The following is a 22682-nucleotide window of genomic DNA, read 5'->3' as shown; positions in this document are numbered from 1 at the left end:
GCTTTTATATTTGATCTAATTTAAAATATTTAAAAGGCTTTTTTGACTTATTTTAATAGTTGAGGGGTATATTTAGATTAAAAGAAATTTAGAGTGCATTTAGTTATAAAAAATAATTTTTTATTTTTTTATCTCCAGTTTTATTTTTATTTTCTTTATTTTATCCTTTATAGAAAATTGAGAACGCATCTTCATTTTATATAATATTAAAAGTTATTTTCAATTAAAAAAATAAGAAAATATATTTATTTTTTTTATAATGCTGCCACCTTAATTTTTTATTAATTTAAAATAAAAAATCATGCATTATATTAATTTAAAATAAAAAAATTATATATACTTAAATATATAAATATAATTATTAAAAATCGTCTTTCATTTATATAAATTCTATCTGTAAATACTTTAAAGGTAAAAAACCTTTTAATCCCTAAAAAATTTGTAAAAAGTTAAATCTTAATCAAATAAAATGGTCATTTAATCTCTTAAATTTTTAAAAATAAAATAAAAAATTTAAAATCTAACACAAGTTAAATTTTTGTTAAAAATTACATTAAAATCTTTAACAAATATTATGATAGTTATTTAAATCTTGATTAAATAAATTTAATATCATTTTCATAATTTAGTTTATAAATAAATTATGTAAATTTATATAATTATAAATGAATAAAATAATGTTATGAAATTCAAAAAATAAATAAAGTATCATTTAAAATTTTTAGAAAAATGAAATTAAAATATAATAAAGAATAAATTATAAGATCCTATACATTAATTGAATTTATGATTTATATCTTTTTTTTTATTTTTTTATTAACTAAAGAACATCTTTTAAAAACTTAAAAAAAGTGTTTTGCTCACTTTAAAAATTAAAATAGACCATTTGTCTATTTTAATTAAAATATACATAAACTTTACTTTTAGAATCAATAATTTTATAAAAATTTAATTCAATTAAATTTATTTTTTGTAAAAGTTTTGTTTGAAATAAAAAAATTCAAAATTTTTTAATTTAAAAAATCTTCATCTTTATAAATTAAATTCTTTTTTTTTGAAATTTTTATTTAAAATTTTTTTTATCATATATAAAGATGAAATTATAAATAATTTTTATAAAAATTATTTAAATTTTTTTCTCTAAAATCTTCCAAGGAAAATAGATGCATATAATCGAGGCAATAACGCTCAAATCAAATATCAAATCCACCCGTAGTGGACAAGAAAAGGAACCCAATTCACCAAAGAAGAAATGCAAAAGCTAAAATGGAAGAAATTAATAAAATGGCACCACGAAGACCAAGAATTTAGAAAGGGTAGTGGCGTTAGGGTCTTTCCTAGGGATGTAAACGGGTAGGGTAACCGCGAAAATTAAACTACCCGAACCCAAATCCAATTTATATTAGTAATATCCGAATCCGTTCCGAACCCGATTAAAAATTAATTTAAATTATCCGAATCAGTCCCAAATCCGATTATTATTATCCGAATAAAACCCGAACCCGTTTAATCTTATATATTTTAATTAATAATTTATATAAAAAAGATTTTTCATTAATAATTTTCATTTAAAAAATCTAATATTTCTAAAAATATTTAAATTTAAATTTTTAAATAAAAATATATAAAAAAAAATTTATAAATATTATTGTAAAATATATTTTTTATATTAAATTAATTATTTATATAAACGGATTCGGGTAGTGGGTACCCTGTACATAAAACCCAAATCCGATCCGAACCCGCAACGGGTATTATTTTTAAAATCCAAACCCGTTTCAAATCCGATTATAACTATCCAAATCCGTTCTATTAGGGTTCGGTCGGATCGGGTACCCGAAAATACCCGATCCGTTGCCATCCCTACTACGCCTTACAAACCGAGAGATGAATCTGCCACTCGTTTGTGATTTTTCAATGATCATGTAAAGACAGAACAGGCATAATACTGGTACCAGGTAAAAAAAAATGGGTCAGTTGCATTTCATAAAACAAATAGTAGTAAATATTTTGAGTACTACATGCATAAAAACCAACTAAACATGGAAGATTTTACGCGAGTTTCTTCCAAAGGTGAATGCCCCTTGGAAGAGGATTCAAATCTCGAGTGGCAGAGATTCTTAGTTCTGCCTCAAGGTATTTCACCAAACACGGATTAGCCCTGTTGTTTTAAAGTAACCAACAAGCACAGGCAGTAAAATACATAAATTTTCGTTTAAACATTATTGAGAGATGGCGCGGAGAATAGATAATTAAATACTAAGATTAGATATTTAAAATCAGTGACGAATTAAGACAGAAAACAGAGCATCTCAAAAACTTTTCTAGCTCTCTCATACTCTACTGAGTGACGATCATTCAATGATTATATAAACAAAATGAGGCTGATTACACAAGTTACAAGAGAGATTAGCAACTCTCACAAGTAAAATAAGAAAGCATGGCTAAAGTATGGTGATTTTTACTATAATCAGCTACGTAACCTTTTTCATCATTACATCTACAGCAAAAAGTGACTTTATTAAAAACAATTAATTAAGACTTAAGCAACCTAAGTAACTAGGAAAAATCTCATCAGTCAACACTCCTCCTTGGGATTTTTCTTTAATTCTCCAAGCTTCTTTCTTAGTTCTTCAAACTTGTTCTTGGACAATGCCTTTGTAAGTATATCAACAAGTTGTTCATCAGACTTGCAATGCAGTAGATTGATCTTTGAATTCTTCTCTGCTTCCTTTAGGAAATGAAATTTCACCTTGATGTGCTTAGTTCTCCCATGCTGAACAAGATTATTTGCAATGGCAATGGCTAATTTATTATCATACCATATAACCATAGGTTCACATTGCTCAATTCCCAAATCCTTCAGTAGCTTCCTAAGCCAAATTGATTGATTTGCGGCACCAGCAGCTAAAATATATTCAGCCTTAGCAGTAGATTGAGCAACCACCTCCTGCTTCCTTGAATTCCATGAGAAATGACCCAAACCAAGAAAAAAAAATATAGCCTAAAGTGCTTTTTGAATCATCAACACCTCCAGCCCAATCACTGTCCACATAACCTTCAAGTTTGACAGCTTTTCCTCTTTAAAATCACAAGTCAAATTTAGCAGTACCCTAGGAGAATGCATGAATCTAGACAACAAGCTTGCTGAATACATTAAATCTGGTCTGGAAGCAATCAAATATAGCAAACTACCAACCAAACTTCTGTACAGTGAAGCATCTGCTGGTTCAGCTCCATCATCCTTGCTAAGTTTCTCATTCACAATAAGAGGAATAGCTACAGACTTGCAGTGATCCAAATTGAATTTTTTCAGCATTTCAGGAGCATATTTCCTTTGAGACACAAAGATACCATCAACACCTTGCTCAATTTCCAACCTAAGAAAATAGCTCATAATTCTCAAATCTGACATTTCTAATTTAGATTCTATTCTCAACTTAAAATCATCCAATAATTGAGAATTTTTACCAGTTACCAACATATCATTAACATAAAGTGACACAATCAGCTGAGATTCACTCCAATGTTTTTTACGTACAAGGTTAGCTCATTCTCACTCCTCCCGAATCCATTTTGGATTAGATATGAGTCAATCCTTGCATACCAAGCTCTTGAAACTTGTTTTAAGCCATAAAAAGCTTTCTTGAGCTTGTATACTTTGTCTTCTTGACCCTCTACTTCAAATCCTTCAGGTTGCTGAACATAAATCTCCTCATTCAGCAAACCATTCAAGAATGCAGATTTGACATCCAAGTGAAACACTTGCCATCCATTTTAGGCTGCCAAAGACAACAATAATCTGATAGTGTCATTGACTCGCGGTTGTCGAAGCCGGTCAAAAATAACCTTTCCGGTTATCAACAATTTTACAACTGCAGATAGTGGTAAAGGATCGAATCCACAGAGAATTGTAAACTTATCTATTTTTCTCAACAAAACCAAGAGATTAAACTGGATGAGAAACTGAAAGCAAGTAATTGAAAGCGGAACAAAAGTAAAGTGCAATAAAAGTAAAAAGGGGGGTTTTGAGATTGATTTGATTAGCAAACTACTGAAAGCAATTAAATAGGCAAGTAGTTAAAATAAAAGAGAAATTCAATATGAGAAAAGTCTAGTTGAAGAGATTGATCCACTTTGGTTGTTCGGATTGATCATTGAAACTTATGTTCTTTTGATTGATTCAATAGATTAGTTATGGAGGTGGAAGACGCTTCTCACCACCATGTCTCTCTTTATGATTAAATCAATTAGGGAACGTCCTCTAATCAATTACTAATTAACAAATTGCCAAGGAACGTCCTTGGGCCTTAGGCATCAAAACAATTGTCAATTGCATGAAGAAATAGAGAGATCCAATCCTAGCTACCCAAACGCATGGAGATGTTGCTAGATCATACAATTGCTTAGTTATTACACCAAGTGTTCTTATGTTAGAATAATTCCAGCAATTACGGACTAAAAATTATCCCAACTAACAATCAATTACCTTGCAATCAAGAATCAAGTGGCCGATTTGATCAAAACAACAAAGCAATCATAGATTCAAGCACAAAATTGTATGAATATTGAACTAATCAAAGACAAATAGTTTATGTTCAGATCTCACAATCCATAAAACAACCTTAGTTTCAACCAATCTTCAACTAGAATAAAAGGTTTCAGCCACTCATGGCTGAAACAAAACAGAAAATAAAAGGAGAACACAAAGGAAGATGAACCGAATTGGAGATGGAGACTTGGTGCGCCTTGCTTGGCCGGATGGGGGAGAAGGAGTTGCTGTCCAATCTGCCTTGGATGGCCTCTTTGAGATCTTTAAATATGTTCTAAGGTGCTGTCTTAGGGTTTCAAGAGGCTGCCCACGTTTTTAGAGGCTGCCCAAAATGCCCTTAGTCCAAGATGTGCCATCCATGCACATGTGTGAAGAGAAAAACGTGGGGCATGTGTGGCTTGTACAAGAATGGGTTTTTTGGTCTTTGGTTGCTGCCCAAGTGTCTTCAAGATGCTGGCCAAGATGCCCAAGTCTTGCCTTCATACTCTCCTTGCCGCCCATGCACTAATAAGGAAGGTGGAGCCTCCTTTGTGATTTGAATTTTGAATGTGCAAGGCATGAGGTGGCAAGCATGTGACCTTTGGATTTAGCTTCCTTAATAAGCTGGATTTTGAAATTCAAAATTTGAATATGAATATTGAAGATTTGAAATTCAAAATACTTTCCTTATTTGGCTCTTCATTTATGGCAACTTGAGACTTGGCTTCTTGAATAAGGAAAAGGCTACTTGGAGATTTGAATTTTGAATTTCAAATTGCTTTGGCTGAATGTTCTTTCCTTCTTTACCACTTTTCTTATTTAGAACTTTCCTTATTTAGCTTCACTTGAATTCAACTTGGCAGGCTTGCTCTCCTTTGCTCCATTTAAGGCAGTTTTAAGGGTATTTTCTCCAAAATGTCATTTTTCACCATTTTCTGCAAAATAATGTCAAAAGTACTAAATTAAGCAGAAATCATGTAAATAATCATCAATAATATCAAGATAAAAAGGACTAAAATATGTTCTATCACTTAGTCACCAGGGCACTGTTGTCCAACGTTCTTGTCCTCACACCTCTTAGCAGAATGGGCGAGCCGAATGCAAGCATCGCCACATTCTTGATTCTGTACATGCTCTTCTTCTTTTTGCTTCTTGTCCAGAAAAATTTTGGGCCGAAGCCGCTCTTCATGCTGTTTATATTATTAACCGCCTTCCTACCTTGGTTCTTCATAATTTATCTCCTTTTGAAAAGCTGTTTGGACAACCTCTTGACTATTCAATCCTTAAGCCATTTGGATGTGCTTCCTTTGTCCTTTTACAACCTCATGAACATACCAAATTAGAACCTCGTGCTCATCTATGTTTTTTTCTTGGTTATGGCATTGAACACAAAGGGTATCGTTGTTGGGATCCCATTTCCAATTGGTTACGCATCTCTCATCATGTTACCTTTTGGGAAAATACTATGTTTTCTTCTCTTTCCAAATTTCATCAATCTGTCATTACTGACTCCTAGTTTTTCACTGACTCTTTCAATGAATTATTCCCTAGTCTTGATGCAGGTGATTCTAATATTAGCCCACCACCACTTGCTCCTATTGAACCTGCACCAGTTGTTGATTTTGTACCCTGTGCTTGCATCTCCTCCTACCACTACTATCCGTCGTTCTATCCGGGTAAGAGAAACTCCTCATTCTCTTTTTGATTTCCATTGTTACTCTATTATTGCAACCCTTCATGAGCCTCGTTCTTTTCATGAGGCAAGTACTGACCCTCTTTGGTAGCAAGCTATGACCAAAGAACTTCAAGCTTTAGAGACAACTTATACTTGGATTTAGTTAATCTTCCACCAAACAAGACCCCTATTAGTTGCAAATGGGTTTACAAAATCAAGACCCATTCTAATGGCACTGTTGAACACTACAAAGCCCATTTAGTAGCCAAAGGATACACTCAAGAGTATGATATTGACTATGAAGAAACTTTTGCTCCGGTGGCCAGATTAACATCTGTTCGCAGTCTCTTAGCTATTGATGTGGTTCGAAAATGGAAACTTTTTCAGATGAATTTCAAACATGCTTTTCTTCATGGTGATTTAACAGAAGAGATTTATATGCATCCTCCTCCTAGTTATCATTCTCCTCACAAGGTTTGCAAATTCTGGTGAGCCTTATATAGATTGAAACAAGCTTCTCGGGTCTTGTTTGCCAAATTCAGTTCCACTCTTACTCAATTTGGTTTTATCTCTATCCCACATGATTTTGCATTATTTACTCGTCGAACTGATAGTGGTATTATCCTTTTGTTGCTTTATGTTGATGACATGATAATCACTGGAGATGATTCATTTGGTATTTCAGAGTTATAAAATTATGTTGATGACATGCGCTATCACCTTGAGTTTGAAGGGGTGTTAGCATGATTATAGAAAATCAATCTTTGCATGATTATAGGAGATTTGTTTAGTATAATCATAGCGATTATTATTCTTATCATAATTAGCTCATACTCTTTTCTATATATAGATGTAATATCTCTGTAAAATATATATAATAGAAATACACAATTTTATCATTATTATTTGTACTCTTTCTGCTAATAATAATAAATATATTATTTTTAATTATTTTATATATATTATCATTATGAATTAAATAACATATGTATTATAAAATATTTATAATTATTGTTATAAAACAAAATTTATAACCATTTAATATATTAACCATATAGTTTTAACAATCGATATGGTATCTTTAGTTTTAATTTTTAAAAATTAATTAAAATTATATTTAAATGTAAACATTTTATCAGTTTACTTAAAATTTAAATATTTAAATTAAATACAAAAATGTCAAAAACATTAAATGTTTTTCAGTCCATTGGCTGTAGTTTTATGGTAAAATTTCTCGTTTTGGAAAGACTAGGGATGGCAACGGATCGGGTATTTTCGGGTACCCGATCCGACCGAATCCTAATAAAACGGATTTGGGTAGTTATAATTGGATTTGAAACGGGTTCGGATTTTAAAAATAATACCCGTTGCGGGTTCGGATCAGATTCGGATTTTATGTACAGGTACCCACTACCCGAATCCGTTTATATAAATAATTAATTTAATATAAAAAATATATTTTACAATAATATTTATAAATTTTTTTTATATATTTTTATTTAAAATTTTAAATTTAAATATTTTTAGAAATATTAGATTTTTTAAATGAAAATTATTAATGAAAATTTTTTTTATATAAATTATTAATTAAAATATATAAGATTAAACGGGTTCGGATTTTATTCGGATAATAATAATTGAATTTGAAACGGATTCGGATAATTTAAATTAATTTTAAATCGGATTCGAAACGGATTCGGATATTACTAATATAAATCGGATTCGGGTTCGGATAATTTAATTTTCGCGGGTACCCTACCCGTTTACATCCCTATCCGTATCTAATCCATTTAGGTATCAACTTTCCGACACTAATTGCTACTTTTCACCTTGTGTTTATGACCAATGATTTCATCATTTGCCCCGAAAGGGAATTGCGCCAAAAGTCAAAAAAGCCATCTATCAACCAACAACAGAACATCCAAGTGATGCCAGAAGAAGGCATGACCTTTGAACAACTCGCACCCCAGCCTGCTATCAAGCCCTCCTCCAGAATGACTTCCGAAAGTGCTGCTGCCATGTGAGGTGGACGCTTGCCCTGCAAAGCTTCCACCATTAGTCGTTTCCTGGCAACCTCCAGTGGAAAGCTAATGGTGCTAGCCGTAAAACCTTTCCATAGAAAATGATAATATAATGACAGGTATGCTCTATTTGTCATCATTAAAGTTATAATTTAGCCTCCACCAAATGCATAATTGAAACCATTTAAATAATAATAATTTTTAAATATATAAAAAAATAGCTAAATGGTTGTGTTTTAAAATAGTAAAATACCATTTAAACACGCTTAAAAACCATGGGACAAAATCATTAACTTTTTAAAAGCTCAGAAAACAGTAGGGAGATATTTTCTGAAGGCCTAACGATGATATCATATCAAAGAATCCCAACTGTGTAAGATTATGCAATGGCTTTCCAGATATAAAACCATTTAGTCAATGAGGAAAAAAAAAAGGAAAGAACCAAACAAGTATACTTTCTCCTGTCAACTTCATCGAAGTGGGTTCCTTGGAAACAATTGCTTGGGTATTTTTTTTTCTGAACACCATATGTTTGTCTATTTGTCTCTATGAGTTATTTGCCTTTTCAATGAATTGGATCCACGCCTAGTGTACTGCTTGCACTAATTTTCCCTGTTACATTCTACTCTTTCATTTTTGTTATCTAGTGTGTTAGGACTAATATGATTTCTTTTGGCAACTTTAGCTATAGATATTCATCATTCATGAGTAAGGTTTTGGGTGGTTTGAACACCGGATGCTTAACCGAAAATGGTTTCTCTAGATAAGGAGTTGATAATGTTCGAAGGAGATACTTTATCGATTTAATTATCAACATCCTTTTTTATATATATACTTTTTTGATTATTTGTTTTACTTTATATGTTGGTCCCAAGCCAGATCATAAGGACTGACGAATTAGCCTGTTAACCTATTTAGCAAATGGTATTGTTGACATTCTCATTTCTTCTCTTTGTTCTTAGGCATTTCTCCCATTGTTTCTTTTCATCTTGCATTCTTTAGCATGCCCCAACAATGTGGAAGAACATTCATTGCAATCAGATGTTATATAAGGTTAGAAGCTACTCAAGAATAGTTCCTCCACCACCTGCCTATGCGAAACCAGTTATCAGAGTCTCCAACAATGTTGCCCATTTGGGCTCTCCAAAAGACGGTCCCAAGCCACGCCAGCTCCTATCCTTGCCCCCATTTCCTCGCCTCCCTTTGCCTGGAAAGAATATGGTGGCATCTCATGTCACCGCTATTAGTTGGCTCAAATATTACTTCAATGAAATCCCCGACTCTACAATCCAATCACATTTTAACAAGGGCCTTGTAAGTATATTTCTTACCCCTAATCTTCTCTCTCTTTATCCATGGGTTAAAATCCTCATTTGTCTAATTCTACCCCCTTTTCCTACCAGGTCCATATGCAGTTGCCGAGTTGTAGTAACTCCATCAAACAGGGAGGACCAACATCTATTAGAAAGGTATGCTTGTATGTATAGTCTACTATGCTTCTCTCTCTCTTTTTGCTTTTCATTTCTCTGTAAACTTGTGTGATTCTATGTGGGTTTAATATTCTATAACATAGCTTGCATACAGATTAAACCTAGTGATGTTATGGAGGAAGGAGCAAGAATTCATATACCTGTATCAGTAGCCGAGACTAGCATTTCGAAGAGGTTTGGTGTCATACCAAGTGGAACTTTATATCCAAATGCTGATGAGATTGAATATTTACAAAGGCTTGTCCAGTACAAGGCACGTTGAATTTGACTTATATTTCCCTTTTCTAAATGATATTTCTGAATATTGTGCATATGCGAGTTTTAGCTTGGTTGATGTCATGTGCCAAATAATGCGCTTGAAGTCTTTTTGCCTTATGTTAATAATTTTTAACAATTTGTTTTTCAAATTGTAGGATTCAGCTCTAATTGTCCTAAACAAACCCCCAAAAGTACCCGTCAAGGTTAGAATATTTAGCCTCGTGATTTTTTTCTTATTGATCTTTGTCTTTACAAATTTGTTGCCTGATGATTTATTTTGTGTCATAAATTTATTAGGGGAATCTCCCAGTTCACAATAGCATGGATGCATTAGCGGCTGCAGCTTTGTCTTATGATTATGATGAAGGCCCTAAATTGGTAAGTTGCTCTCCTCATTAGGTGATTCATAATCATAGAGGTCAGGTTCATTTTCAAAGTAGTTGTTAGCCAAACGTGAAACTTGCTATTTTGGACTTCTCTATCTGTTCTATTTATTTATTTTTTGAATTAGTGTTTTCTTGCTCTTGGAAATCTCCAAAATGAGGATATAGTTTTTATCATGAAAATAATTTTACCAGGTGCAGCGCCTTGACGCAGAGAGCAGTGGTCTCATTTTATTGGGGAGAACAAGAGAAAGCATTGGTCTTCTTCAGTGGTTATTTAGTGACCAAAATAATCCAATTTCCTGTTGTAAGGTACTTCAGTTATTGGTCTTGTTATGTAAACAACAGTATGTGTCTCATAAAATCAATAAGGAGATGGTTTAATGCTTCCGCCTGTTGGTTTATAACAATAATACATTTTGTGAAATTTTAGGCTTGGAATGATGCACGTGAAGCAATGTATCAAAGGTATTGGGCATTGGTTATAGGCACTCCCAAGGAAAAGGAAGGCTTAATTCGGGCTCCTCTTACAAAGGTTCTTTCTCTGTGTATGTGTGTGTTTGGAAATGATAATTGGCATCTCTTGCGACATCTTCAAGGACAAATTATTCGTTTCAATCATTGGTTGTTATAGGTGCTTCTTAATGATGGGAAGACAGACAGAGTTGTCCTGACTCAGTGTTCAGGTTTGGAGGCTTTAACTGAATACCGAGTGTTAGGTCCTAAAATAAATGGATGCTCGTGGATTGAGCTACGTCCACTCACTAGGCGAAAGCATCAGGTATATGAACACAGCTATTTAAATTTTTAATTTATTTTTTCTTTTGGGTGAGGGGTGTTGCTGTGACCTGTGAGGGGGTTGATGTTGGATTGCCTTAGAAAAGCTCTATGACATGTATATGGATATCGATTGATGTTGATTTTGTTTATTCAATATTTTATACAGCTGCGGGTGCACTGTGCTGAAGCTCTTGGGACTCCCATTGTTGGTGACTACAAGTATGGTTGGTTTGTGCACCAGAGATGGAAGCAAATGCCTCAAGTTGATATTGAGCCATTTTCTGGGAAACCATACAAGTTGCGTAGGCCAGAAGGTCTAGATGTTCAGAAGGGAAGTGTGCTGTCAAAGGTCCCCTTGTTACACCTCCATTGTAGGGAGCTTGTAATTCCAAACATAGCAAAGTTTGTTGATGTCTTAAATCAAAAGTCTGAAAACCTCTGCCAAGCACTTGATGCAAAGCCGGATCTTCTTCGGTTTGTGGCATCAATGCCCAACCACATGAAAATTAGCTGGAATCTCATGTCCTCGTATTTGGTGTAAGGATATCAGGCATTGCTTATTCTTCCAAGTTTTGTAGAGCTTGACCCATATACAGTGTTTAAACTTCTTGAAGGTGTATCAATATTTGTTATTTATTTTGTTTTGTCAATTCAAGTTCCTGAGCAGACAGTAGTTTCCATCCCAAGAAATGGAACTTTTCCATATTTTGATAAATGTTTTGGTTCGCATTTGTCACAGGCAATAAAATTTAAAATCCTTACAGACAATTAAATTTAAAAACATATGAATAAAACATTATAATATAGTTAATTTAAATTTTCAACATAATAGAATAAAAAGCTTTCTTTTAATAGAAATAATATATAATTTCATGCAACATATATATTATTAATTATATACTTCAATAATATTTATACAAATTTATTGTTAAAGAAAACAAAAAAGACTCAAAACGGATTTCCATTTTTTATTTTAAGCTTATCTTCGTGTGATGAAGAACTAGACCTAGATAAATGAAAAAAAAGCAAAACACATAAAAATTATATGATTTATTGACTTTAAAATAATAATTGATATAGTCGAAAAACCGAGCTGTACTGTGATTAGTTAGATTTGTTAGAAATAAAACGTGAGGTAGTGGATGCTCACGGCAGCCACTCCGATACAGTCAGTATACTGAAGAACGGGATAAATGTAATAAATTGTTTAGAGTTTGAGTAGTGTAAAAAAATAGTATACTTTTGCCTTTGTGATTTTTCTCCTTTTATACTATAAAATGATGGAGATAAATATATCTAGCGATGATGTAGCCGGTTGTTTGATAAAAGATATCACCGGCTGATAACCTGTGGGCCTCGAACGCCAAAGCTGTGGTTAGACCCACAACAGAAAGGTCAAGCCTGACCCCTGCAACAGCCTAAAGCATTGATTCATTCTTAGGAGGTCGGTTCAAGGCTCATACCAACGGACCTGTGCTCAACAGAAAAAGACCCGATTTGGTCGATCAGCTAAGCCCACGAAGCAACAGATCCCACACATTTGGGATCATGCTAAGGTAGACACCGAAAGGAATTTAATAGCCGTCTGATAGTAGAGGGAAGGACCATACGTCCATCCATACGCATGATAACAGTACAGGGTACTGTAGCAAGGTGGCGGTTACACATCACAAAATGACAAAAGGTAAAGGGAATAAAAGGATACGCAAAGAAAATAGAAACCAATCTTACACACACCCTAATCCGACTCTCTTTTAGATCTCAGATCATCAATTGGCGCCGTCTGTGGGGAATGAAAGAGAATTTTTTCATCACCGGAGTTTTCATCCTTATAATAACCATTGAGATCCACATGGCCAACCGCGGTGAAAACCACATCGAAAACACCCCGAACGACTTGAGATCCACCCCTGAAGGTCCATAATTTTCATTCTCTAGCCCTACAGCCCCATTAAACCAACCACTTGTATTGTTTAATCCCTCGCGGAACTTGGCAGTGTACGTGCCTAGAACCACTCTATCTGACCAAGAGCTACAAAACATAGTTTTTTAACTACAAAACACTGCCCATTGGCTGGGGCAAATGTTACAGCAAAGGGGACTCAACACCCCATTGAGCGTACCACCTATGGCCGAGGGCTTCAACGTTAATGAACCTCAGCCTACCTTGAACCACCAAGTCCCTCAGCAAAGTAGAAGGAGGACAGACAAAGAAGATGGAGAGGCTTGCAAAAGAAATGAGCCCAAGGCTAGAGCAAAGGGTCGAGTAGTAAGAGAGCTCATTGAAAACGACGAAGTTGAAAGCTATTCCTCCGAGCCGATGCAAGGATCAAGAAGTGAAGAGCCAGAGTGAGGCTACCGCCTGGAGAAGCGGTCGAGAAGGGGAGAAGCGGATGTAGACAAAAAACTGGAGAGGTTGAGGGAGCAGCTCTTGGCAGAACTGGGGGCATAGGATAAAAGCCCCCTTACTACCTACCTCATCCCTGTTCGTGATATGGGTGCAACAGGAGACTATTCCTAAGAAGTTTATGATGCCGTCGATGGCCGCATATGATGGGATGGGAAACCCCCGAGAGCATGTCCTCAACTACAAACCGTTTATGGAGCTTTAGACCCATTCTGATGCTCTAATGTGCAAAGTCTTTCCTACCACCCTCACCAGACTAGCTCGGGCATGGTTTAACAACCTAGAAGTAGGGAGCATTAAGAGCTTCATGGACTTGGCTAGTGTATTTATCAGCAGGTTCATTGCAGGGGTCCTGACGGAGAAAAAAATGAGCTACTTGGAGACAGTCAAACAAAGAAGGAATGGGTCTCCGAGGGAGTATGTAGCCAAATTCAACTCTGAAGCCCTGTAGATTCCTAAGCTCGATGAGGCTAGAGTGGTAGAGGCCATGTAGAAAGGGACCACATCACCGAAATTTTTTGGCTCGTTTTGTAGAAAGCCGCCCACCACCCTAGCCGAACTAATGAAAAGGACTGAAAAATACATAAGGCAAGATGACGCCTTAACCACCAGTAGGTTCTCCAGGGAAATAGGAGATAGGGGGAAGGCAGTGGAGGACAGACAACCTGAAAGGTAGGAGAGGAGGTAGAATCGGGGGCTAGAGACGCTGAACAGGCACCCGTGGAAGAGGAAAGAGCAAAGGTCGTACCACCCCTGGATCCCCGAGGTAATCACTCCTCTGAATGTGTTTAGGGTCGATGTGCTTGTGGCTGTACAAGACAAGGACTTTATACAATGGCCCAAAACCATGAAAGCCAAGGCCAACCGAAGAGATCCAGACAAGTATTGTCAATATCACCGGACGTATGGCCATGACACTAACAATTGCTACCAACTGATAAATGAGATAGAGAGGCTCATCAAAAGGGGGCATCTTAGAAACTTTGTGAAGAAACCAGAGGGGCAGAGACCTCAGCAAAATGTGGTGGTAGAGAGACCTCACAATCAGACAGGAGGACCTGTGAATGACGGCTCCAGCGGGATGATTAACATGATCGTAGGAGGAATTGGGGGACGAATGAGCAGAAAGGGGAAGAAGAGGAGCAGGATGGAGAAGGGAGCAGTACCGAAATCATGCAGATAGTAGAACACTCCCCTATGACCATCTTTTTATCTCCAGAAGATGCCCATGGAGTCCAAATGCCTCATGATGATGCCCTGGTCATCGTGACCGTCATTCATAACTTCTAGGTTTGCAAAATTTTGGTGGATGATGGGAGCAAGGTAAATCTGCTACCTTATCGGGTCTTTCAACAGATGAACATACCCGAAGAGCAACTAGTAAGGGATCGAGCCCTGGTTAAGGAGATAGGCGGAACCCCCATGGTGGTAGAAGAGAAGGTGAAAGTAGCCCTGACGCTGGGAGAACCACCCCTGTCCGGCAACCACTATATAGTATTCCTTATGGTGAAGCAGCCCCTGAACTATAATGCTATTTTGGGAAGGCCGATGTTGTATGACTTCGAGGTAGTAACCAGCATCCGATACCTAACCATGAAATTCCCAATAGAGTCAGGGGTGGGCATAGTGCGAGGTAGGCAGGAGGAGGCTCAGGCTGTATATTTGGCCACTGTAGAAGAACCAGGCACCCTGCGAGAAGAAATAAACCTAAAGGTCATAGAGGTTCGAGATGAGAAGAAGGAAGCCAGGACAGAGCCGGTTGACAAGCTGGAGACATTCCCACTGTCTGAGGAAGAAAGTGACAAGGTCTTCAATGTCAACGCGAGCCTTGAAAAAGACCAGAAAGAGACAACAATGGCTCTTATCAGAGGACATGCCTCAAGTTTTGCCTGAAGGCCTTCAGACATGCCAGGGATAGACCCCGAGGTGATGACGCACAAATTGAATGTCCTCTCCAGAGCCAAACCAATAAAGCAGAAGAAAAGAGTGTTCGGGAAGGAGAAACAGTAGGCCACAAAGGAAGAGGTACATAAGTTGAAGGAGGCAAGATTCATTAGGGAAGTCATGTACCCACGGTGGTTAGCCAACCCTGTGCCAGTCAAAAAGGTCAATAGAAAATATAGAATGTGTATAGACTTTACCAATCTTAATTAGGCCTGCCCAAAAGATTGTTATCCCCTTCCCGATATTAATAAAGTGGTTGATTCTATAGCCGATTTTGATTACATGTCATCCCTTGATGTAATGTCAGGATACCATCATATCACCATGGATAGGTCAGATGAAGAAAAGACCCATTCATTATTGAAGATGGGATGTACTATAACAAGGACATGCCCTTCGGGCTGAAAAACGCAGGGGTGACATACCAACAGTTGATGAATAATATCTTTAAGGATCAGATAGGAAGGAACATGAAGATTTAGGTTGATGACATGGTAGTAAAGAGCCAAACCTTCCAGTAGCACCTAGCCGACCTAAAAGAGGTATTCAAAGTGCTATAGCAATATAGGATGAGTTTAAACTCGGTGAAGTGTGCTTTCTTTATCAGAGGAGAAAATTTTCTAGGTTACATGGTCAGTGGGAAGGGCATAGAGCCAAAATTGGAGAAGGTAGAGGCCATATTGAGAATGCTCAAATCGACCTTCATGAGGGATGTGCAAAAACTTATAGGAAGAGTGGTGGCGCTCAACCAGTTCATGTCAAAATCTACAGAAAGATACTTATCGTTCTTTAAAAAGCTGAGGAAAGTTTCAAACTTTGAGTGGACAAAGGATTGCCAAGAAGCCTTTAAAAACCTTAAGCAATACCTCAGTTCTACACATGTGCTCAGTAGCCCTTTAGTTGGAAAGAAACTTCTGATATATTTAGTTGCCTTTGCACAAGCTATAAGCACTGTGCTGGTAAGGGATGAAGCTGGGGTATAGAAGCCTATTTTCTATATTAGTAAGGTGCTCAAGAATGTCGAGGTCAAGTACATGAACATTGAGAAGTTGTCATTTGCCGTATTGCTAGGGGTAAAGGAAGTTCAGAGTGTATTTGGAGTGTCACCAAGGGGTAGTGATGACTGACTAGCCTTTGAAGAAAATCTTGCATAGACTTGAGATCTTAGGACGGATGTTAGTCTGGTCCATGGAAATTAGCCCATACTGTCTCATTTACCGGCCTCGGACTACCATCAAACCCCAAGCCTTAGCTGACTTCATAGCTGAGTGCTCCTTCAGCTTGGACCAAGAGGAACAGAGTGAAAGGCCACCGAGCCCAGCAAAAGAGAAGGAAGGGGATCAATAACCATGCGAGTTCATATGGAATCTATTTGCAGACGAGGCATCCAACACCGCTGGTAGTGGGGCAGGGATACTTTTGAAAGGACCGAAAGGATTCAGGGTGTGCTATGTTCTGCGCTTTGGGTTTCCTGCATCTAATACTGTGACAGAGTATGAAGCCCTCATAAGTGAAATGCAGATAACATTGGAAGTGGGGACAATTGACATCAAAATAAACAGTGACTCCCAACTTGTGATCAACCAAATAACAGGAGCATACCAGGAAAAAGACCCCGTCATGCAAAAATATTTGGCCAGGTTACGGGCTGTAGAAGTCGAGCTCGGAGAGCAGGGGGTCGCTGTCCAGTATCGAAGAATACCTTGAGGAAAAAAATGAAGAAGCAAACCTACTGATAGAGCATAATTTAGACCATTTTATCATATGATGATATTGATGTTAATTTACACTTTTTCTGCCTAATTTTGTGATTTTGATCTTATTCTGCAGAAAATGGTGTAAAGAGATAATTCGGTGAAAATGCCCCTAAAATTGCCTAAAATGGAGCAAAGGAGAGCAAGTATGCCAAGTGCAACTTGAAAGGAGCCAAATAAGGAAAGTAATTTGAAATTCAAATTTCAAATCCTCAAGAGCATTCAAAATTCAAAATCAAGATTCAGCTAAATAAGGAAAGTGCTAAATAAGGAAAGTGGCAGACAAGGAAAGTGCAGAGCAGTTTGAAATTCAAATCTTCAAGAAGCCTTTTCCTTATTGAGGAAGCCAAATCTCAAGAAGATGCACTTGCCTTTCAAGCATTCAAAATTCAAATTTCGAAATTCAAAAGAAGGCTCCACCTAATAAGGCAAGTTAGGGAAACACTCCTTGCACATGAAGACCTCGCCGCGTGCCTCTCTCCCTTCACAAGCACTTGGGCGACAAGCCACTCTAGGGCAGCAACTTAACAACTTGGGCAGCAAGTAGGACCTAGGTCAGCACCTTAACTCTATAAATACATATCTTCAAGGCTGCCGCACATCTTCCTTCCCCATTCTCTCCAAGGTTCGGCGCAAGGCTCTCCAAGCTTCTCCATCTTCGGTTCCTTCTTTCTCTTCTTGCTTTTCTTTATTTTCTTATTTTGGTTCAGCCATGAGTGGCTGAAAACTTTTATTCTAGTTGAAGGTTAGGTGAAACTTTAGTTGTTTTATGGATTGTGAGATCTGAACATACATTGTTATCTTTGGTTTATTCAATATTTATGCAATTTCATGCTTGATTCCATTATTGCTTTGTTATTATGATCAATGTGGCCACTTGATTCTTGATTGCAAGGTAATATATTGTTAGTTTGAATAATTTTGAGTTCGTAATTGCTTGGATTGTTCAAACACAAGAACACTTTGTGTAAAAACTAAGAAAGTTATATAATCTAGCAATATCACGATGCGTTTAGGTAGCTAGAATTAGGTCTCTCTATTTCTTAATGCAATTGACAGTTATTTTAATGCCTAAGTCCCAAGGACGTTCCTTGGCAACTTGTTGATTAGTAATTAATTAGAGGACGTTCCCTAATTGGTTTATATTTAAGGAGAGATGTGGTGGTGAGAAGCGCTTTCCATCTCCACAACTAATTTATTGAATCAAATAAAGGAACCTAAGTTTCAATGATCAATCCCAACAACTGAAGTGGATCCGATTCTTCAACTAGAGCTTTTCTCATTATTGAATCTCTTTATTTTTATTATTCGCCTTCTTTTATTGCTTTCGGTATTAGATCAATTCAATCAATCTCAAAACCCCCATTTTACTTTTATTGTCAGTTTATTCCGCTTTCAGTTTGATTTGCCTTTAGTTCTCTTGCTTTCAGTTTATTCTCTTGGTTTTGATAAGAAAGATAGGTAAGTTTTCAATTCCCTGTGGATTCGATCATTTCACCACTATCTACAGTTGTAATATTGTTGATAACTGAAAAGGTTATTTTTGATCGGCTTCGACAACCGCGAGTCAAAAATTGACGCCGTTGTCGGGGAGTTGATTTAACTAATTTGTTTTTCTTTCATGACCAGATTTAGACACAAGGAGACTCTGCCTTACCGAATTTACGCAGGAAGAAGACCCCATCGCAGACCATCCTTCTGAATTCTCTGAATCGCACCACCAAGCCGCAGAAATGGTTGAAAACGTGGCACAACCTGCTGCTCATGCTGAACATGCTGTCCGTGGGGAAATAATACAAGGAAATCCAGCAATAAGGTCACCAATGCCAAGAGAAAGAACAATGAGAGAGTTGACAGCCCCTATAGGTGATCAAGCACCTCTTTGCATCACTTATCCACCTCTGACAGTTCCTTTTGAACTCAAAACAGGTTTGATTCATCTACTCCCTAAGTTTAGAGGTTTAGAGAATGAAAATCCACACAAGCACTTAAAAGAATTTAACATTTTTTGTTCATCCATGAGGCCGCAAGGCATAACTGAAGAACATGTTAAAATGAGAGATTTTCCTTTTTCACTTGATGATTATGCTAAGGATTGGTCGTTTTACTTACCACCTGGATCTATCACTTCATGGGATGATATGGTAATAGCTTTTCTGAATAAATACTTCCCAACTTCTAAGGCCATTGACATAAGAAGAGAGATCAGTAGCATTAGGCAAAAACAATCTGAGGATTTATATGACTATTGGAAAAGGTTTAAAAGGTTATGTACAGATTGTCCTCAACATGATATTTCAGACAAATCACTCATAGAATTCTTCTATGGAGGTTTGCTACCATTCGAAAGGAGATTCATTGATGTAGCATGTGGAGGTTCCATTGCAGATAAAATACCTAGGGAGATGAGAGATGCCGCCACCGCCGTTGTCGCTCACGGCCGTTGCCATTGCTGCTTGCCGCTGCTATCGTTGCCGTTGCCGCCGCTGCCGTTGCCGCTTAAAAATAAAGAAAAGGTAAATATTCAATAATTACCTTCCAATTTTGATATGATTTTTAGCTCCATTGTGGTCTAATAATATAATTTTAATTATATTTATTTTTATATTTTTCGATTATTGCCATATAAAAATACATAAAGTAGTAGAAGTTTAAATATAAATATTCAATAACAAAATGGTTAGTGTAGTTATGATAATAGTTGGAATATTGAGTCCATAATTTGAATGCTAACAACTTTATTTAAAACTATGAATAGAACTTAAATATTTGAAGTGATTGTATTAAACTCAATCTTGTGAATCTCACCTTCTGCAAGTGTTGAACTCACAATGCATGTATTCTACCTTATTCTTAGCCTAAATTCTACCTTATTCTTAGCCTAAAATCTTTATTGTCAAGACTCAAGAGTTCTCCATAACTTTATTTTTTATCAACTTCTTTACTAGTTTCATCTGTCGAACATCATTATTTACAAATAATATGCACCACGGAACATTATCTTGAATGTAACTAGTTAGTTTATCCATATATTTATGAATTTAAAGCTGATCGTTAATGTAAAGGCACATATTGAAGTTGGATTAACAGTAATATGAGTGGCGTGTTAGAACCTTGAAAAAAATCATGTGGCAATGAACACGTTGACCTGTGTAATGCTTGAATTTATATTCTATATTTTCCTTAGCAAGAGCTAGGCTTATATTTTGTAGAAGGAAAGAATCCAAGTTTTAACTTTTTAATTGACCAATTAAATTTTTGTTATTAATTACATTTTTAATATTTTTTTTATAATAGTTCAAATGAAATTTTCATTTCTCAACAAAAAAAACTTTAACACCGTAATTTTTCAGTAAATGATCAACTTAAACTTCTTGTTAGTTTGGTTTTCTTTTAATATTTTCTGTTTTAATTTTTTTTATAGAAGGTCAAATTAGATTTTTCGGTTTTTATTTTGTTCATCTACCGCACCTAATACAAGGACTAGTCAAACCAATGATTTTTCTAATCAATCTCATGATTTTATCATTTCATATCCCATGAAATAACCCCATCATTTTCAATCCTCCCACTTGATGAGTTTTTTTTTTTTTTTTTGAAGTTAAGGATCTACGGGCAAGCTCCCCTATTTTGATCTTAATAATAATAATTAGTTAAATACCATGTAGAAGAAAATTTTGGGAGAGTACTTTTGGGACTCAAACCCTAGACTGAAATTGAGTCCCTAGACTGAAAGGAGAATATCAGAGAGAATTGGCTTTGGGACTTAAAACCCTAGGTTAAAGTGGTTAAGTGAAATATGGATACAAAGTGATTCAGAATTTGTTTTTCTCAATGACTTAATTAAAAATAGTTGCTTCATTACATTTTAACCTCAATGATATTTAGTATTTAATTTATATTGTGGTTTATGCTGTTAACGGATCCGAAGAAAATTTATACTTCAAAACTTCCATATGAATTATCAATCAGCGATTTTAGATTGGATTTATAAAATAAGCTAAAATACGGTTACCTAATTTCGTTTTGTTTGTTGATCTTAGACATTTAATATAAGCACACGTAAAATAATTATCTAAACATAATCATCTGATTTGGAACGTTCCTGGTTGTTCCACTAAGTGGAGAAGCAGGAGCTTTAATGACAGCACTTATTCTTGCTAAGTCAAGGGGATGAAATCAGTTATTTTTGAATCAGATTCTCAAATCTTGATTAGAGCTATCCATGACAGCTTATATGGGGGAGGACAGTTCAAGTGATTCCATGGAGTATTCAGTCTTCGATTGTCTCTATCCGAACTATGTTAAATAACTTGATTGGCATCAGATTCAGTCATATATGCAGGGAAGGAAATGTTGCTGCCCATTGCTTAGCAAAACTTGCTTTCCATAATTCTCTTCCTTGTAATTGGTTAATAGAAATGCCTGAATCATTGAAATCTGTTTGTACCAAAGATATTGCTTGATTATGCATTATGCAGTAAAAAACAACAAAAAAAAAAAAACGAATAATAATAAGATAGAGCTACCCGTACTTTGATTTAAATTGGATGACAAATTTGAAATAAATGAATCGTTTACTTGGAAATAAATTCCATTCCTCTTACTGAAAGGTCCAGCCGAACCCTCTCAAAAAGAAAAAAAGAAACGGGGAGCTTTTTAAAATTTGGAACTCTGGCTGGAAAATTGTATCTCCAACAGGCATCTGCACTTTGCTTGCATGAGCAATACATCAAATGAGACAACCGCCAATCACGAATGCTAATCCTGAAGCCCCATCCGTGATCGAGGATAAGAAGAAGCAGCCGCCGACACCTCAAGAGCTGATTTTCCGCTACCAATTTCAAGGAGCGGCGGTCAAAGTTGTTGAAGATCTCCAAAATGTAGTCTTGAGAATTATCTCCACTAACAAGAAGGATAAGTTCATGTCTGAGACGTCAATAAAGATTGATGTGGTGAACAGCAGGGTAGCTGTTATTGAACTCCAAGACTGGCTATGTTGAGACTTTCGCTATTGGGTTGCTTCTGGGGCTGCTTTGAGAGTGTGACGTTCACGAGTTGATTCTGAATAGTATAATAAAATATTTTATTATATTTTATATCTTAATTTTGAAGCACTAAAATTAAATATTACTGATAAATAATTCGAAATATATTTTATAATATTTTATGTTTTTAATAATTATTTATATAATATAAATATAATTTTATAAAAAACATAATAACAAATTATCAATAAGTTTATAATTAGTAGTATTTAATTATAGTGTTATAAAATTAATACGTTAAAAAAATAAAATATATTAAGAAAAATAAATAAAAATATTTATTATTATAAAAAAGTGTTGTAAATAATATTATCAAATAAATATAATATATTATAATATAATAATAATAAATAAATAAATAAAAGGCACCTTGTTTAGGGATAATAATGGA

At 35.6% G+C, this 22682-nt stretch overlaps 2 protein-coding genes across 5 annotated transcripts; both read left to right on the top strand.

Annotated features, from left to right (window-relative positions):
- The first annotated feature begins 8115 nt into the window (after window positions 1-8115).
- Window positions 8116-11788, top strand: LOC110617637 (RNA pseudouridine synthase 3, mitochondrial). Of its 4 annotated transcripts, none has more exons than XM_043957198.1 (10): window positions 8116-8346; window positions 9230-9541; window positions 9631-9696; window positions 9812-9970; window positions 10131-10178; window positions 10273-10353; window positions 10554-10670; window positions 10792-10893; window positions 10993-11139; window positions 11305-11788. In XM_043957198.1, the coding sequence occupies exons 2-10, from the start codon at window positions 9242-9244 to the stop codon at window positions 11677-11679; spliced, it is 1395 nt and encodes a 464-aa protein (XP_043813133.1). In that variant the 5' UTR covers window positions 8116-8346; window positions 9230-9241; the 3' UTR covers window positions 11680-11788. The 4 variants fall into 4 exon arrangements, with proteins under 4 accessions (XP_043813133.1, XP_021616254.1, XP_043813132.1 ...); XM_021760562.2 differs by having other exon boundaries at window positions 8117-8346; window positions 9190-9541; XM_043957197.1 differs by lacking the exon at window positions 8116-8346 and adding an exon at window positions 8484-8732.
- A 2604-nt stretch (window positions 11789-14392) lies between these two features.
- Window positions 14393-15438, top strand: LOC110617827. Its single transcript, XM_021760835.1, has 2 exons — window positions 14393-14707; window positions 14836-15438. Exons 1-2 carry the CDS (start codon window positions 14393-14395, stop codon window positions 15436-15438), a joined length of 918 nt encoding a protein of 305 aa, XP_021616527.1.
- The last annotated feature ends 7244 nt before the right edge of the window (window positions 15439-22682 follow it).

The sequence above is a fragment of the Manihot esculenta genome, chromosome 6, assembly GCF_001659605.2.
Source record: "Manihot esculenta cultivar AM560-2 chromosome 6, M.esculenta_v8, whole genome shotgun sequence".
In the NCBI taxonomy this organism is placed as follows: Eukaryota; Viridiplantae; Streptophyta; class Magnoliopsida; order Malpighiales; family Euphorbiaceae; genus Manihot; species Manihot esculenta.
Note: the sequence above shows the minus strand (reverse complement) of the source record. Positions and strands in the feature narration are given on the sequence as shown.